Source organism: Hipposideros armiger, unplaced genomic scaffold (assembly GCF_001890085.2).
Source record: "Hipposideros armiger isolate ML-2016 unplaced genomic scaffold, ASM189008v1 scaffold_93, whole genome shotgun sequence".
In the NCBI taxonomy this organism is placed as follows: Eukaryota; Metazoa; Chordata; class Mammalia; order Chiroptera; family Hipposideridae; genus Hipposideros; species Hipposideros armiger.
The window spans coordinates 1,377,306-1,394,140 of record NW_017731443.1 but is presented as its reverse complement, the minus strand read 5'-3'; the positions used below and the strand labels follow the sequence as shown (position 1 = coordinate 1,394,140).

General features: G+C 48.9%; 2 protein-coding genes across 6 annotated transcripts in view; both read left to right on the top strand.

Moving 5' to 3' along the window:
- Window positions 1-13,898, top strand: part of SF3B2 (splicing factor 3b subunit 2) — a 16,548-nt gene extending 2,650 nt beyond the window's left edge. For 2 of the 4 annotated variants that reach the window (XM_019645407.1, XM_019645409.1), the window contains exons 4-22: window positions 299-547; window positions 880-930; window positions 1,934-2,051; window positions 2,361-2,461; window positions 2,776-2,872; window positions 3,066-3,157; window positions 4,996-5,211; window positions 5,361-5,498; window positions 5,671-5,751; window positions 5,921-6,148; window positions 6,624-6,773; window positions 7,474-7,563; window positions 7,676-7,783; window positions 8,517-8,624; window positions 8,911-9,053; window positions 9,139-9,240; window positions 12,928-13,027; window positions 13,131-13,316; window positions 13,659-13,898. In XM_019645407.1, the coding sequence (XP_019500952.1) occupies window positions 299-547; window positions 880-930; window positions 1,934-2,051; window positions 2,361-2,461; window positions 2,776-2,872; window positions 3,066-3,157; window positions 4,996-5,211; window positions 5,361-5,498; window positions 5,671-5,751; window positions 5,921-6,148; window positions 6,624-6,773; window positions 7,474-7,563; window positions 7,676-7,783; window positions 8,517-8,624; window positions 8,911-9,053; window positions 9,139-9,240; window positions 12,928-13,027; window positions 13,131-13,316; window positions 13,659-13,730 (2,430 nt within the window). In that variant the 3' untranslated portion in view covers window positions 13,731-13,898. The remainder of the gene's footprint in view (window positions 1-298; window positions 548-879; window positions 931-1,933; window positions 2,052-2,360; window positions 2,462-2,775; window positions 2,873-3,065; window positions 3,158-4,995; window positions 5,212-5,360; window positions 5,499-5,670; window positions 5,752-5,920; window positions 6,149-6,623; window positions 6,774-7,473; window positions 7,564-7,675; window positions 7,784-8,516; window positions 8,625-8,910; window positions 9,054-9,138; window positions 9,241-12,927; window positions 13,028-13,130; window positions 13,317-13,658) is intronic. The other 2 variants (XM_019645410.1, XM_019645411.1) reach the window with 1 other exon arrangement.
- Window positions 13,899-15,371: 1,473 nt separating this feature from the next.
- Window positions 15,372-16,835, top strand: part of PACS1 (phosphofurin acidic cluster sorting protein 1) — a 137,667-nt gene continuing 136,203 nt past the window's right edge. Inside the window, exon 1 of one of the 2 annotated variants that reach the window (XM_019645405.1) lies at window positions 15,372-15,923. In XM_019645405.1, the coding sequence (XP_019500950.1) occupies window positions 15,574-15,923 (350 nt within the window). In that variant the 5' untranslated portion in view covers window positions 15,372-15,573. The remainder of the gene's footprint in view (window positions 15,924-16,835) is intronic. The other variant, XM_019645406.1, reaches the window with a different exon arrangement.

Below are 16,835 nucleotides of genomic sequence, written 5' to 3'. Positions count from 1 at the left end.
GACTTCTGTGTGTGGGATGAGGAGTCCCTAAATGGCCTTTAGAGGTGTCCCTGAATATCCTGAAGTCATATGCAAAATCTATGTTTATGATATTTTTCTGGGGAAGATTCGATAGTTTTCATTAGTTAGTGCCCCAAAGTTAACATCAACTCTTGCTATTGCTATAGAGTATTCTCTTGAATTTAGGGACTTTGTGTCATTTGACTTTGAATCCCAGCACCTGGCTCATAGTAGATCCCCAGCATATGTCTGCAGTAGATAAATGTTCCCTAGTTTATGGTCATATTTTTTCCTACAGCTCTCTGGGATTCCCATGCCACCACCACCCATGGGACTTCCCCCTCTGCAACCTCCTCCACCACCCCCGCCACCTCCACCAGGCCTTGGCCTTGGCTTTCCTATGGCAGTTGGACCCCGTCCACCAAACTTGGGTCCCCCGCCTCCTCTCCGGGTAGGCGAGCCTGTGGCGCTGTCAGAGGAGGAGCGTCTGAAGCTGGCACAGCAGCAGGCGGCGTTGTTAATGCAGCAAGAGGAGCGTGCCAAGCAGGTAAGGCAGCTGGCAGCCTGGGCCTGGGTCTTATCAGGGTCCCGAAGCGGGCGTGGAGCCTCAGGGACAGCTGGATTCTGGGGCCAAGGCTTCTGGGACAGTCTGGACCAAACACTAGAACTTAGGCCCTAGGCTGGAAGAGGACCCCAGGAAGCAGCGTTGTGGCAGACTGGCCTGTGGGGTATTGGTGCAGATATGAGCTTGTTTTTCTTCTTTTTAAAAAATTTTTCAGTTTTCAATTACAGTTGACATTCGATATTATTTTATATTAGTTTCAGGTGTACAGCATAGTGGTTAGACATTTACATAATTAGCTTGTTTTCTTTTTTAAGCAAGGAGATCATTCACTGAAGGAACATGAGCTCTTGGAGCAGCAGAAGCGGGTAATGCCCCTCATCCTAACCTTTGACCTCATGGTCCAGTCTGTTGGCTGTTACCGCTAGTGCTCAGTGTCTAAAACAAGAAGCACCATTCAGGTTCCCTGTGGAGGCTACCTTATCCTCAACTAAGTTCCAGTATCTCCCAAATAATTCCATCTTTTTGTAGCTGAGGGGTTTGTAAGCTATGAACAACTGCAGCCTGCTTTTATTTATTTTTTTTTTTTTATTTTTTTTTTATGGCCTGCAAGCTAAGAATGGTTTTATATTTTTGAAAGATTGTTTAAAAGAAGAAAAAATAGAAACCCCAAGAATATACAACAGAGCCTAAACAATGGTCTGTAAAGCCTAAAATATTTGCTGTCTGGCCCATTACAGAAAAAGTTTGCTGATTCCTACTAGTGTTACATGGTCTCATTTTAGGTAACTTGGAGAGGACTCTGGACCCGTTTAGTCATTTGTATTGGATTTAGACTGAATGTGATGGATATCAGTTAGGAAATGATGATACATAAGACATTCAGCCCCACAGGCGCATTGTATCAGTTGTTACCTAGTGGGTTACTCAGGCGTATTAGAAAATAAGCATTAACAGCACCAGGTAGGGAAATATTTATTAAGTACTGTCTTTGCCCAGATTGTGCTAGATCTTGCGGGGTAGATGTAAGAAAATAATTCACTGTTTCTTAGAAATAACTTAATCTTTTGGGGAAGAAAACTTACTAAAAAATAGAAGTCAATGTTTAGCTAAATATTAAATTCTCTGCTAGGAACCAGAAGTCTCTTGGGGATTTTCTTGGGGATATATCCAGGGTTTTCTTTTATGGTGAGAGGGCTTCTCCATTTGGAGCAGTAGCCTGGAAGTGTGGGAGTGGCAGGGGTGGCAGAAGTCAGTGGTACCTGATTTTTCTCCTTGGGCCTGTTACCCTGCTGAAAGAATGCACTTGCCAGGGGCTGCCCACCCAGTGGATTTCCAAGCTGCATCCCCACTTCCTCTTCCCTCTTGTAGGCAGCTGTGTTACTGGAGCAAGAACGGCAGCAGGAGATTGCCAAGATGGGCACCCCAGTCCCTCGGCCCCCACAAGACATGGGCCAAATGGGTGTTCGCACTCCTCTGGGTCCTCGAGGTAAGACCCCGGAAATGGAAGGCCAGTGCAAGGAAGATGATGATAATTTTATTTATTTAAGTATATAGCACGTGAAGAAGGTGCACGTATCATAAATGTGCAGTTCCGTGAATTTTCATAAGCTGAACATACCCATACAGCACCTGGACCAGGAACCAAAACATTACCAGCACCCCAAAAGCCCTCTTGGCTCCCTTCCAGCCACCCCTTTCCCCTAAGGATAACCATCACCCTGACTTTTAGCAAGGAAAGTAATTTTTTAAAAGAGTGTTTTATCTCTTTTGACATTGGATTTCTTTCTCCTCTTAGTTGCTGCTCCAGTGGGCCCCACCCCCACTGTTTTGCCCATGGGGGCCCCAGTTCCCCGGCCTCGTGGTCCCCCACCACCCCCTGGAGATGAGAACAGAGAGGTGAGATTGGTGATTTCTTCCTAGGGACAGGAGAAGTGTGGTTTAGAATGGGACTATTTCTGGATTTTTAGAGGAGTCTTTGATAAGATAGGAGGACTTCTGGGAGTGGGGATGAGGGGAGCCCTACTTAGTTCAAAAACATTTAGGTAGGACAGGAAGACATATCAGGGATGCTGAGGGATGGTCGGGTCTAGTTGTTGTTGTCCAGTATGCTGTTTACATCATGTGGCCAGCAGCCTTTCTAGTATAAGATGTGGAAATTGGTGGAAAAGGGGCACTAAGATTACCCCCTCTGCTTGTGTTGTCTCTGGCAGATGGACGATCCCTCTGTGGGCCCCAAGATCCCCCAGGCTTTGGAAAAGATCCTGCAGTTAAAGGAGAGCCGCCAGGAAGAGATGAACTCTCAACAGGGTGAGTATCGTGGTGTTCTGAGGGCTGCAAGGACAGAGCCTGTAGCAGCTGGGGCCGAGTCTGCATTCCTCGGTTCCTTTCCTGAGGAGGGTTTTAGAGAGAAACTGGATCTTGATAAAAAGGGGTTATGGTGAGCAAGTAACAGGGCAGTGGCCCTGGGACAAGAATGATGGCCACCTTCCCTGCCTTACAGAGGAAGAGGAAATGGAAACAGACACGCGCTCCTCCCTGGGCCAGTCAGCGTCAGAGACCGAGGAGGACACAGTGTCCATATCTAAAAAAGAGGTATGGGATGGAGCTGGGTCTGGAAGGAATGGTGGGAGACGGGGTTTGGGCACTAAAATAACTCCCATTCGAAGAGCTCAGTAAGCCGTAGCTTCTGTGTGCCAGTTCCCGTCCTAAGCGTCTTGTATTGGGTCTTCGGAAAAGTCATGACGTATTTTGTCTATGTTTTTCAAAGGTCATTTATGTATATAAAGAACAAAGATCAATCAGTGATATATTGCCCATTTTGTTCAATAACCTTTTGCCACCTTTCATTGAGCTTCATAATTCCTCGTTCATAGAAGGACCTGTCTTTATTTGTGAAAAACTGAACAAGGTGCTGATTTACAGCCTCATCTGAATTGAAACCATGCAAGGAGTTTTGAAGAGAGCGAGACAAGTGGAAGTCTGACGGCGAAAGGTCAGGCGAGTATGGTGGGTGTGGCAACACACCCCATCCAAGCTCCAATAATTTTTGATGGGTGATCAAACTTGTGTGTGGTCTCGCGTAGTCACGATGGAACACAGCTCCTTTACAATTAACAAGCTCTGGACGTTTCTGGATGATGGATTCATTCAAACTGTCCAATTGCCGACAGTACACATTCAGCTTGATTGTTTGGTTCCTTGGTAGGAGCTTGGAAAACACGACACCTTTAAAATCCTACCACACTGAGAGCATAACCTTCCTCTGATGAATGTCTGCTTTCGATGTCGTTTGAGGCGAATCATTACGGCGGGACCAAGACCACTTGCGCACCACATTGTTGTAAACAATCCACTTCTCATCACCAGTTACCAGTTGCTTCAAAAAAGGATCGTTTCTCTCATGTTTAATGAGCATATTGCAGATGTTTATATGCACTGTCAAATGAACTTCTTTGAGTTCATGAGGAACCCAAATATCGAGCTTGCTTATGTATCCCAGCTTCTTCAGGTGGTTGTGAACGCTTGAATGATGGCTGTTTAATGTTTCTGCAATCTCTTGTGTTGTGTAACATGGGTTTGACTCCATCAGTGCCTTTATTTTGTCGTCATCAACCTCGGTGGGCCTCCCTGACGGAGGAGCGTCGTTGAGATCAAAATCACCAGCACAGGATTACGTGAACCATCGTTGGCACTGACGTTTTTTTTTTTTTTTTTTTTTTTAGCTGAGCCATCCTGCCACCTGTTGGCAACCTGTTGGCAGCTCAGCGGCAGCTCAGCTCGGGCCAGGACTCCAACCGCTGTTGCTCAGAGCTCAAACTCTTGAGCTAGCTCTTAACCAACTGAGCCACTCAGCCGGCCCGGCACTGACGTTCTTGTAGAGCGTTGTCACCGTAAACTTTATGCAACTTTTCACAAGCTTGACGTGCGTTCTTTGCTTTACAGAAGTAAAACAGTAAAATACGGCAAAAATGCAGTTTGGTCTTCCATCTTCAACTTGTTGTAAAATCTCCAAAACTCAACCAAATCGCTCAATTTTTCTTTTTTAGAATGAAGCTAGACCTGTCAGCTGTCATGACATAGCAATAACATAGATGCGAATGACTCTAGTACTTCCAAAAATGAACTAGTGCCATCTGTTGCAAACATGCGTCATGACTTTTTCAAAGACCCAATAGATATTTTCCATTCAATTGCCATGAGTCCTTTGAGTTCTGAGTATGATGCATGCCTGCAGTTTACAGCTAATAAACTGAGGTTCTGAGAGGTATAGCCATTTACCCAGAGGCACAAAGCTCAAGAGGGCAGAACTTCAGAGTCTGACTTCAAGGCCTCTTTTCTCAGCCTCTTGGGGAAATTGGGGGTGGTTAGGGGTTGGGGGCAGGTACGGTGCTTGGATTCTCCCACCCAATTGGTTTTCCTTGTGTTGGCAGAAAAATCGGAAGCGTCGGAACCGAAAGAAGAAGAAAAAGCCCCAGCGGGTGCGGGCCGCATCATCTGAGAGCTCTGGGGACCGAGAGAAAGAGCCCACCCGCCCCCGTGGCTCTGACTCCCCAGCCGCTGATGTTGAAATTGAGTATGTGACAGAAGAACCTGAAATTTATGAGCCCAACTTCATCTTCTTTAAGAGAATTTTTGAGGCTTTCAAGGTAACAGGAACAGCCCTCTCAGGGCAGAGCTGAGCAGGGAAGGAGCAGGGAGGGGGAAAGATGGGGTGAGGAGGGCACCTTTTCAGTGCTGGATTCAGGAACTAGGGAGGGGCACAGGGCTGGGGTTTCCATGTTGTCTGTCTCCTTAGCTCACCGATGATGTGAAGAAAGAGAAAGAGAAGGAACCAGAGAAACTTGATAAACTGGAGAACTCTGCAGTCCCCAAGAAGAAGGGCTTTGAGGAGGAGCACAAGGACAGCGACGACGATAGCAGCGATGATGAACAGGTGAGGCCCACCCCCTCCCTTTGGGGAGATAAGGACTCGGGTATCCAGTGAGGGACCATGGTGGACTCTGGCAGGGGAAAACCCTTTTGGTGGCTTAAGGCTTGGGGTAAGCTTGGCCAGTCTGATTGACACCTGAGAGTCTTGCTCAAAAGAGATGATTGTTCTGTTGTAGGAAAAGAAGCCAGAAGCCCCCAAGCTGTCCAAGAAGAAGCTGCGCCGAATGAATCGCTTTACTGTGGCTGAACTTAAGCAGGTGAGACCAAGCTGATGCAGCAGGCCCTAGAGCTCCTAGATCCCCAAGGGGCGAGGTTTGCTTCGAAGGAGGCTTGGGTGACTTAGGTATGAATCCTTTGAGGAAGAGAAAGAAAAAGCTTTAGACCCGACAGGTCGGGGCTTTCTCGAGGCATGTTGCTGTTTTCCAGCTCGTGGCTCGGCCTGACGTTGTGGAGATGCATGACGTGACAGCGCAGGACCCCAAGCTCCTGGTCCACCTCAAGGCCACTCGGAATTCCGTGCCTGTGCCCCGCCACTGGTGTTTTAAGCGCAAGTACCTGCAGGGCAAACGAGGCATTGAGAAGCCCCCCTTCGAGCTGCCAGACTTCATCAAACGCACAGGCATCCAGGAGATGCGGGAGGCCCTGCAGGAGAAGGTGAGGGCCTGGCTGGGGCTCAGCTCTGTCCAGGGGGAGCCACGTTCTTCATAGCAGCCTGCTTCAGAACCAGGATATGGTTCCCAGAACCCACCTACTTGTTAGTCTGATCATCCCTTCTCCACCCGGAGACTTTGGGCTCTCAGTGGCTCCATTTCCCTCTTGTCTCCTGGTCTCATCCCCTCTGCCTGCACTTTGCCAGCTATCTGTGATCTGCACACGCAGACCCCTTCCCCTGCAAGTTGCTTCTGGCTGTGTCTGTAGTTCTCTGGCCCCAGTGTGAGTCTGATGCACTTTGTGGCTAGTGATTTGTGGTGGTGTGTGACTTCCTAAGTTCAAAATTGTTAATTAGGTACTTTACATGTTGTGCAAAAATTCAGGAGGTACAAAAGTACATAGTGAAACCTGCCTCCCAGTGAAGCTCTAGTCCCTCAGGTCCCCCCTCTTATGTCCTGTCTTCTGCTGTTCTCCACAGGAAGAACAGAAGACCATGAAGTCAAAAATGCGAGAGAAGGTTCGGCCCAAGATGGGAAAGATTGACATTGACTATCAGAAACTGCATGATGCCTTCTTCAAGTGGCAGACCAAGCCAAAGCTGACCATCCACGGGGACCTGTACTATGAGGTTCGGGAGCCGGGGGCTGGGGAGCAGGGCTAGGCCTTCGGTCACGGTTGTATAGCTCTTGGTCTGACAGGCTTTTGTAGCTGGTACAGTGGCTGCTCCCTTCAGCCTCAGAGCTGTCTGTTGACTCTCCTTGAGTGGGATGGAATATGAAATCTTCAAATGACACGGTTTTCTGGAGAGGTGCAGACTATATCTTTGAAGTCATAATTGTTTATGGTTTAGGGACACGGATCCAAGGGGCAGATGCTTTTAGGAAACATTTAATACTGGCGGTAGGAGCAAGGTTTTTTGTTTTTTTTTTCCTGATCCTTAAAATATTAATGAGCATGATATTATGGAACTTTTGAGGCAGAAGGATTTTGGCGGTCATCCTGTCGAATGCTCTCATTTTACAGATGAGAAAGCAGGTCCTGAGTTTGGCCATGTTCTCTTTAATTTTTTCTTTCTTGGCCATGTTCTCACAGTGGGTTAATGATGGCCGCGAGTCTTGCCTTTCCCCTCCTTCCTGGCCTTTATTCCTTTCCCTACTTCACCAGGGGAAGCAGCGATGAGAATCAGAGTGGGAACTAGGTAGCCTTCAGTGGGGTTGTGTATCTGATGTAGATTGGGACTTCTCATCTTTGTTCTCCTGTCCCCTTGCCATTGAGCTCCCAGTATGTGTCTGGTGTCCACAATACAGCATGCTCTGCTTTCTCCTCAGGGGAAGGAGTTTGAGACACGACTGAAGGAGAAGAAGCCCGGAGATCTGTCTGATGAGCTAAGGATTTCGTTGGGGATGCCAGTAGGACCAGTGAGTGCCAGTTACCTGACTGGGGAAGCAGGGAAGAGGGTGGGAATTGGAGCGGAAGGGAGACAAAAGGATAGGTCTGGGCAGATGGCATTCTATTCTCTTTTTCCTGCAGAACGCTCACAAGGTCCCTCCTCCATGGCTGATTGCCATGCAACGATATGGACCACCCCCGTCGTACCCGAACTTGAAAATCCCTGGGCTGAACTCACCCATCCCTGAGGTGAGCACTGTGTTTTCTTTCATTCTTAGCTGACTCTGCTTTTAACTAGAGGATGATCTTTTTTCCTTTTTCCATTTTACCATGTGTCTCTTAAAAAAAAATACTTTTTTTGTTTTTAAAAAACCTGACGTGTTCTTATAAAGTAGTCAATCACAATTGACAATACAAAGATCAAAACAAATCACCCATAATCTCACCACTCAGAAATAACCACATTTAACATGTGGTGAATGTATTTCCCGATATCTCTCTGGTTACATACATACATGAATCGATAGAAATAATTTTATGTCAGGAATGGCATAAAATTTATTCTTATTTTTAAACAGAAAGCGTGACATTAAAATTAACAGGCAGCAAAGTGAAGTGAAAAGGAAGTAATTGTTAAGCTTCAGAATTTCTGTCCCTTAAGAGAAATAGGTTCTAAAAGCTTTCCAAAGGTTAGGAAATAATCAGTAAGAAGTCGAAGTCGTGTTTCTTAAAGTACATGTTTCAGTTTCAGGTACCACAAAAGCTGAGGTTATTCACACACTTTCTGCCTCTCACCTCCCCATCCTGTTGCCTCTGGGTTTCTGTTGCTTATTACTTTTGCTCTGTAACATTTAATTCTCTGAGATCATAATTTCCAGAGTTCCCAAGGGTTAGTTCTATACTTTGGAGCTTGACTTTTTTCTAGGGCTTCAGCATTTCTTTTGGAGCTTAGTGGAACTGACTTCCATTTTCTCTCTTGCAGAGCTGTTCCTTTGGGTACCATGCTGGTGGTTGGGGCAAACCTCCAGTGGATGAGACCGGGAAACCCCTCTATGGGGACGTGTTTGGAACCAATGCTGCTGAATTTCAGGTATGGGCCATACCTGGCAAGCTTGGTCTTACTTAAGGTCATGAAGTTTACACATAGTTGGTGTATAGCTTCTTCATGATCAGGGAGGTGGGTGTGGTGACTTTTCAAAGTCTAAACAAAGGTATACATTTTCCTAAGCTGTGAGGCAAGCCCCTGAGTAGAATATGAGCTCTCTGTGGGCAAAGATTGTTTACTCTTTTATCAGTATCAGTTTCTGTTTACAAAAGCTTGCCACCTAATAGGTACTTAATAAACAGTTGTTGAATGAATGAGTGATCTCTTTCAGACCAAGACTGAGGAAGAAGAGATTGATCGGACCCCTTGGGGGGAGCTGGAGCCATCTGATGAAGAGTCTTCAGAAGAAGAGGAAGAGGAGGAAAGTGATGAAGAAAAGCCAGATGAGACAGGCTTTATTACCCCTGCAGACAGGTGGGGGAAGCAGAGTATGCCTCTCTGAAGCGACCTGTCTTTGGGGTCCTTCCCTTTACTCCAAGGCTTGTTCCTCTCTCCACAGTGGCCTCATCACTCCTGGAGGGTTCTCGTCAGTGCCAGCTGGAATGGAGACTCCTGAACTCATTGAGCTGAGGAAGAAAAAGATTGAGGAGGCGATGGATGGGTGAGAGAACTAGGCAGGGCCCAAAGGGGAGGACTTCCTCTTCCCTTTGGCCTCTAGGTTGACTGGCCAACTTTTTTCTCTCCCTCTCCCCCTTTTTAACAATTATTGAACACCAACTCTGTGCCAGGCACTGCTCTAGGCAGTGGGGAGTCAGCAGTGAAAAAGTCATCAGAGAACAAGATAGTTTTCAGATGTGGATAGGACGGGGAAGCAAAGGATACTGGGTAATGGGATGTAGAGGGTTTGGGTGATGGGAATGCCCCCCTGAGGAGGAGAGATTCGAGCTGAGAGCTGAATGTTAGGAAAGAGTCAGCCACAGGATGATGTGGGGCAGAAGGAACTATAAGTGACGCAGTCCACAGGCCCTGGACAAGCATGGGGTTTGCATAGTCATGTATTTTGAAGCTCTATTAGGTATATAAACCTGTGGGATTGTTAAGTCTTCCTGACGAATTGACCCCTTTTTTCATGAAAGGATCTTCTCTGTTCTTAGTTCCCTTCTTCCCACTTTTGGGATAAATTGCACATTTTTTATGATTCCATTTTATCTTCATTGATGAATTATTAAGTGTAAGTCTTTGTTTTATTATTTTGGTGGTTGCTTTAGGGTTTAGAATATCTGTCTTAATCACGATCTACCTTCAAGTAATATTATACTTCCAGATAGTATTAAGAACCTTACAAATTGTACTTGCATTTCTTTCCTCCTGACTTTTGCACTCTTGTCATACATTTTGCTTTTACATATGTTATAAATCCTACACTATATGGTTATTAGTTTTATTTCAACGGTTAGATACCTTTTAGAGAGATTTAAATCGTAAGAATTATATACTAACGTACATAATTACCATTTCTAGTGTTCTTTCATTTCTTTGTGTATATCTAGGTTTCCATCTGGTATCATTTTTTTTTTTGCCTGAAAGTCTTCCTTCAGCATTTCTTGTTGTGGCTCTGCTGGTCATGAATTCTTTCAGCTTTTGCTGTCTAAAAATGTCTTCATTTGGCCTGCCTTTTTGAAAGATTTTTGTCAGGTACAGGATTCTAGATTGAGAGTGTTTTTTTCTTTAAAGTACTTTAAAGATGTTGCTAGTTAGTGTCTTCTTTCTTTCATTGTTTCTTTTTTTTTTTTTTAAAGATTTTATTGGGGAATTGGGGGAGGGGAACAGCACTGGGGAATCGGGGGAAGAGGAAGAGACAAGTTGCTGGTGTTTTGTTCTTCAGTCTAGTTGTGGAGGATGTTTCTTCACTGGCCCATGTTGGTATTATTGCGCTCTTCCCGGGCGAGGCAGATCGGTCGCTGGCCTCTGGACGGCCGCTCATGGCACTCTTGGCAGCTCACGCTGGCTGGCAGCCAGCGTGAGCGGCTGCCAGCCACACATGGTAGCTTATGGCAGCCCACTGCAGCAGGGGCTGCAGCCTATGCTGTCGCCGGCGACTCACGGCAGCCCAGCTCCAGGTCGAGCTGTTGTTCATCTTAGCTGTAGAGGGCAGTGTCACTGGCCCCCATGTGGGATCCGAACTGGGGCCCTGCTGCGTGGGACGCCAGCTCTTAACCAACGCGCCACTCGGCCGGCCCCTCTTTCATTGTTTCTGACGAGAAATCTGTCTTCATCCTTCTTTTGTTCCTCTATACAATGTCATTTTTCTCTGGCTGCTTTTAAGATTTTATCTCTGTTTTGAACAATTTGATTATGCTATGCAGTATAGGGCAGTGTATTGGTGTAGTTCTTCATGTTTCCTTGCTTGAAGTTTATTAAGCATTTTGAATCTGGATTTAATAGTTTTTATTGATTTTGGAAAAATTGTGGCTATCACTTCTCCAAACATATACATATTTTTTGTTCCCTTTGTCCTCTCCTTTGGGAACTCCAATTATACATCTATTAGATCTCTTAAAGTTGTCCTGCTCTGTTCATTTTAAAATATCTTTTTTATTTCATTTTAGAAAATTTCTGTTCCTATGTTTGCTTATATAATTGCCTGCAATTTCTAATCTGACATTAATCCTATCCAGTGTCGTTTTCATCTCTAAGCAGTGTGATTTGGGTCTTCTTATATCTTCTATGTCTCTTAATTTTTGAATGCAGTTATAGAACGCAGTTATAACATTTTAATGTACTTGCCTGCTAATGCCAACATCTTGCCAGTTCTGGGTTGATTTAAGTTGATAATTTTCCTCATTAAGGATTGTATTCTTCTGCTACTTTGCATGCCTGTTAATTTTCTATTGGATGCCAGACTTTGTGAAATGTACCTTATTAGGTCTAGGATACTTTTGTATTCCTGTAAATCTTTAGCTTTGGTCAGGGATACAGTTAAGGTACCAGGAAACAGTTTGATTCTTTTAGATCTTGCTTGTCTGGTTCCTTAGGACAGAAGCAGTGCTCACTCAGTGCTTTCCACTACTGAGGCACAAAGCGCCTTGTATCCTGTACCCAATGCCCTGTTAATCAGGTTTTTCAGTCGACCTAGTAGAACTAGGCACTATTCCCAGTCCCAAGTGAGTGGCAGGTACTGTTATCACTAATTCTTCCAGGTGGTTTTCTCCCTGGCCTGGGTAGTTTCCTCATATGCAGTACTTACCTGTGTACTTGAGGGGGATCCTCTGCCGGTCTCCAGAGTTCTCCAGTCTCTGGGCCACTTTCTCTTCTCCGTATCTGGTCCTGTGATCTCTAGCCACCTTGTTCTCCCTGCACTTTCAGCTTTAGCCCTTCAACTTGTGGTGTCCTCTGGGCTCTACGTGGGTTACTCCTTGTTCTATGGTCTGCAGACTCTCCGTGCAGCAGGATGGGCAATTGCAGGACTCCCAGCATTGGTTACCTGTCTCAGGACTCCTGCTCCTTCATTGCCTCATGTGCAGTGACTTGAGAACCACTGTTTCATCTATATTGCCCCTTTTTTTGGTTACTTCAGGTGGGAGGGTACACCTAGTCCATATGCTCCTTGTCTGGGAGCAGAAGTCTTAAGTTTTGCATATTCAAGAAAGAAGAATGAAGGGGACTGGGGCTGAGTATTAGAGTCAGCAGGAATTAGGTAAGGTGCCCGATTATGAACCCCTTAGGTCATGTAAAGAGCTTGGATGTTATTAAGCAGAAGTCTCAGTGGGTTTTGCGCACAGGAAGGACAGGACCTGAATTTTGCTTTAAGGCGTTTGCTCTGGCTGCTGTGTGAGAATAGATTGCCACCTCTCCCAGGGGGAGAGGTGGGGATGAAACCATGTCTAGGTTGACATTGATAGATTTGCTCTTGTGTTTTGAGTAGAAATCCTTGAAATAGTGGTAAGACTGGCTGTGGGTGGCTCTTGCACCAATGGAATGGCTGAAAGGTTGAGTTCCATTAGAATTCCAGGCACAACTTTGGGCAAGAACTGCTGTAGCCTCTTCTCTCCTGCCAGCTTCTCTACCAGAGATCATGTGGCAACTTTCAGCCTCTGACCCTTAGCCCTTCTTTACGTGTGGGAATCTTGGTCTCTGATCCCCTTAACTCAACTTCTCTTCTCCTTCTGGGCCTGTATTCCCTGGAATTGGCACTGACCCAGTTCTTAACCTCTCATGGGTCTCCATGACCTGCAGAGGCAGCTTGGGCATCATTTTCCCCACTGGGTGTCTTGGAATCTCTCCAGGGAGCTGGGTGGAGGCATTGTCCATGTTCCTTTTGGGCTTGACCCCCCTTTGTCCTTTGCAGAAGTGAGACGCCTCAGCTGTTCACTGTGTTACCAGAGAAAAGAACGGCCACCGTTGGGGGAGCCATAATGGGATCCACCCACATCTATGACATGTCCACGGTGAGCACCTGGAGGATACTGCTTTGGGGGGCTGGCAAGGGGGCAGAAGCTGGGGCTGCTGAGCCCCTCTTTGGAAATGACCAGGCTTTGATCTTTCTTCTAGGTTATGAGCCGGAAGGGCCCGGCCCCCGAGCTACAAGGTGTGGAAGTGGCCCTGGCACCTGAAGAGTTGGAGCTGGACCCCATGGCCATGACCCAGAAGTATGAGGAGCACGTGCGGGAGCAGCAGGCACAAGTGGAGAAGGAAGACTTTAGTGACATGGTGGCTGAACATGCTGCCAAACAGAAGGTAGGAACTCACACCAGAATTCCCTGCTGGGGAGGGGGAGCCAGGGACCAGGGGCTCCTTTTTCAGTGGAGTGGTGTCCTCTAGTCGTGAAAGTGAGGGAGGACTGTGCCTGCTGCCCTGAGCTTCCTTTGGGGTGGGTGGGTGGGGGGAACCTTAGAAATGCTAGGGTGGGCTGCCCTTTGTAAGGATGACACTGAGGCCCTGGGAGGGAAAGGAACTCATGCAAGTCTGAGAATCCAGTTTCAGTGCCTTGTCCACAGACGCATGTGGCTGTGTCAGGCTGCCCACCCTTGTTTTGGGGATCATTGGGTTGTTTAACCTGTTTCTCTTTCTCTCCTTCAGCAAAAGAAACGGAAAGCTCAGCCCCAGGACAGCCGTGGGGGCAGCAAGAAATACAAAGAGTTCAAATTTTAGGTCCCCCTCACACACCCAGCCCTCCTTTAGGCCCTCTGCCTGGACGCCTGGGCTTCATACATGGGTCCCTGAGAGCCAGCTCTCCCACATTCCCAAGGGCTTGTCATTTCATGTTCTTATTTTAGATGTGTTTTGTAAATAAAGCTGCTTCCCAAGGAAAGAGATGAATATGTAACACTCCTGATCTTCCCTCGTCTCCTCTGAGTCTTCTCCTGCAAAAGGACTAAAACAACCTTTTCCTACACCTTCTGGGTTGCCCCAGTGACCAGGGAAGGGCATGTACCTGGATCAGGTGGTGCAATTGAGACTGGTGATGAAGCCAAAGCCATTCAGAATCTGTGTTTTACCACTGCCTGCCTGCCTTCGTAGGAAGGCTCGGGGGAAGTACCTGAGGGGTTGGTTTGACCTTACTACTTTGTCCTTGGGGACTAAAAATAGCCAGCTTAGCGCCCTGGCTGGGCTGAGGAAGTACAGTGGGCTTGGGAAGTAGGCCAGGTCAGGCCTTCCTAATAGACCTTGTGGCCAGAAGAGTCCAAGTCCTTCTCGGGGAGAGAACACAGGTCAAAATCTAGATTGTCCTGTGTCTGTGTGAGCCCCTGGGCGGTTTCAATCAACCAGTCTCCATGTTTTGTTGTGTGTGGGGGGCTTGATTTCTCCAGGCTATATTCCCCCATGGGGCGGTCTTCCTGACAGGCTAGACTAGGTTGAACAGCTGGGTCCAAAAGGCTTTTGCTGAGCGCTGGGAAGATCAGTCACATTTGTACCACTGGTATTGGTGTTAAGTACACCAATTGATGTATCAGTGTGCAGGAGGCTTCAAGATGGTTTCTGGAGCGGGCAGTGTGGGAGATCCCACAGAGGATGGGCAGTTGAGCTAGCTTGCGGAGGAATCGAATTTTAGATACTTTGTAAGTGATGACGCAGAAAAACATTCCAAGTGGAAGAAATTGAGGGCAGGGATGGCGGGCTTGGGACGCTAATGTTCTTTTGGGAGAGCGGGACTATAGGGACAGAAAAAGGTTCGGTCTCGATGGGCCAGGGCTTAGCTTTATAATTAACCCGTGCCAAGGGCCTTTTGGACTCCAGATCCTTGAGGCCCCCCGCAGCCTACACTGGAGAGAAGCAGGGCGGAAACTTCACGGCACTTGGACACCCGTGGCAGTGGCAGGCCGCTGGGTCTCCACCGCTCCCTTTGCTGGTCTTGGCAAAGAAACCCCGAGGCTGCAGGGTGGGGGCCAGGTCCACAATCAGAAAGCCGGCTCGGATGGGCAGTGGGTTCGGCCTGGGCTCAGCGGACCTGAGGGGACCGAAGCGTGCTCCCGCGGCAGCCACCTCCAGGCCGGGGCCGCGCCCCGGAAAAGCGGGGTTTCCGCTGGCCGGGACGCTGCCGCCGAGAGGACGACGGGGGAGGGGAAGACCCGGCAGGCCGGCTGCAGTTCCCGCAGCGGATTTGAGGGGAGGAGCCAGCCGAGCACGCGCGGGCCGCAGACCCCTCTCCTAAGGAGGGGCGCGCGCCTACAGGCCCACCGGGACCGCGAGCGCGAGCCTGGGCCCCCCCGTTTTGGCGCTGGGTGAGGCCGGCGCGAGCACGGGCTCCCCGCCCTTTTCCCCGGACACGCCCACCCGTCTTGGCGGCGCGAGCCGCGGAAGGCAGCGGCGGGCGAGCGCGAGGACCGCGCGTCGCGAGGCCCGCGCCTGCGTGCAGCTTCTCGCTCGCGCGCTCCGGCGAGCGGGCTGAGGAGACGAGTCCGAGCCCTCGCTGCCGCCGTGGGAGAAGCCTGGGCGTCCGCTTGGCGTCGCCTCGATCCCCGTAACGCCCGCGCCCCTCACCCCCGGCCGGGCCATGGCGGAACGCGGAGGGACAGGCGGTGGTCCCGGAGGCGCCGGGGGTGGCAGCGGCCAGCGGGGCTCTGGGGTCGCCCAGTCCCCGCAGCAGCAGCCAACGCCGCAGCAGCCAACGCCGCAGCAGCCAACGCCCCCTAAGCTGGCCCAGGCCACCCCGTCGTCCTCGTCCACCTCAGCGGCGGCCGCCTCCTCCTCCTCCTCGTCCACCTCCACTTCCATGGCCGTCGCGGTGGCCTCGGGTTCCGCGCCTCCCGGCGGCCCGGGGCCAGGCCGCACACCCGCCCCCGTGCAGATGAACCTGTACGCCACCTGGGAGGTGGACCGGAGCTCGTCCAGCTGCGTGCCCAGGTGAGCGGCAGGCGGGGGGGCCGGGCTCTCGGGGGGCGCCGGGCTGGGGCTGTGACAAGCCCCCGCCTTCCCATTCTATCCTATCCCATCGCCCAAGGGGACTCCCCCTCCCTAGATTCCCCCTGGCTGCGGGGCCTGGCCCCTGCCTGGCCTCCCAGGACTCCTCCTCTGCGGGGACCCCGCCCTCTCCTGGCAGCCGCACCTTCTGCCTGTGGCCAGGACCACCCTCTTCCCCTCCCCACGCGAGGCCTTCTGGATTTTCAGCCCTGGGCCTTCTCTTGTTGAGCTGACCGAATCCGGCCGTCCTGACGGTCAGTTTCCCCGCATAAGTCACAGACTCTTTTCCCTACCTTGCCGGCGCCCGTAGGCTGTACATATGTTACATAGACGTGGTATAGATCTCTTTTGATATTATTATTTCCCAATATACTCAGCATGTGCCAAACTGGGCTATAACCTTCTGCCAGGTGAAGCCCATATAGTAACCCTTGGGGCCTGTAGTTAGTCTTCAGTACACATGTTAATTTGTACTTCAAACCACACACATTCTGTCCCGGCCTCTGTGCTCTTGTAGAAGTCCTAGTTTGTGTGTCTTCAAGTGTATTTTGCCTCTGCTTCTTCCTTGCCAGTAACTGGTCACAAATTCTCCAGTCCTGCTAGGCTACATAAAATTACTGCCTTGTTCTTAAACTCAATCCATTCCTGTTCGTTGGAACCATCTGGGGACTTTCCTTCCGTTGGTAAAATTTCCCGAGTTTGGGATATTTTCTGTTTCTGTATTGGTAAGGCAGTCTTTTTTCAACTCTTTGGGGACAGTGTGCAGTGTTTTACAATTTACCCCTTGAGTAGACACTGGAACTGGTCTTGCCCAGTAAGCCCAGACAAATGCCTGGAGGTGATCTTTTTGTCACC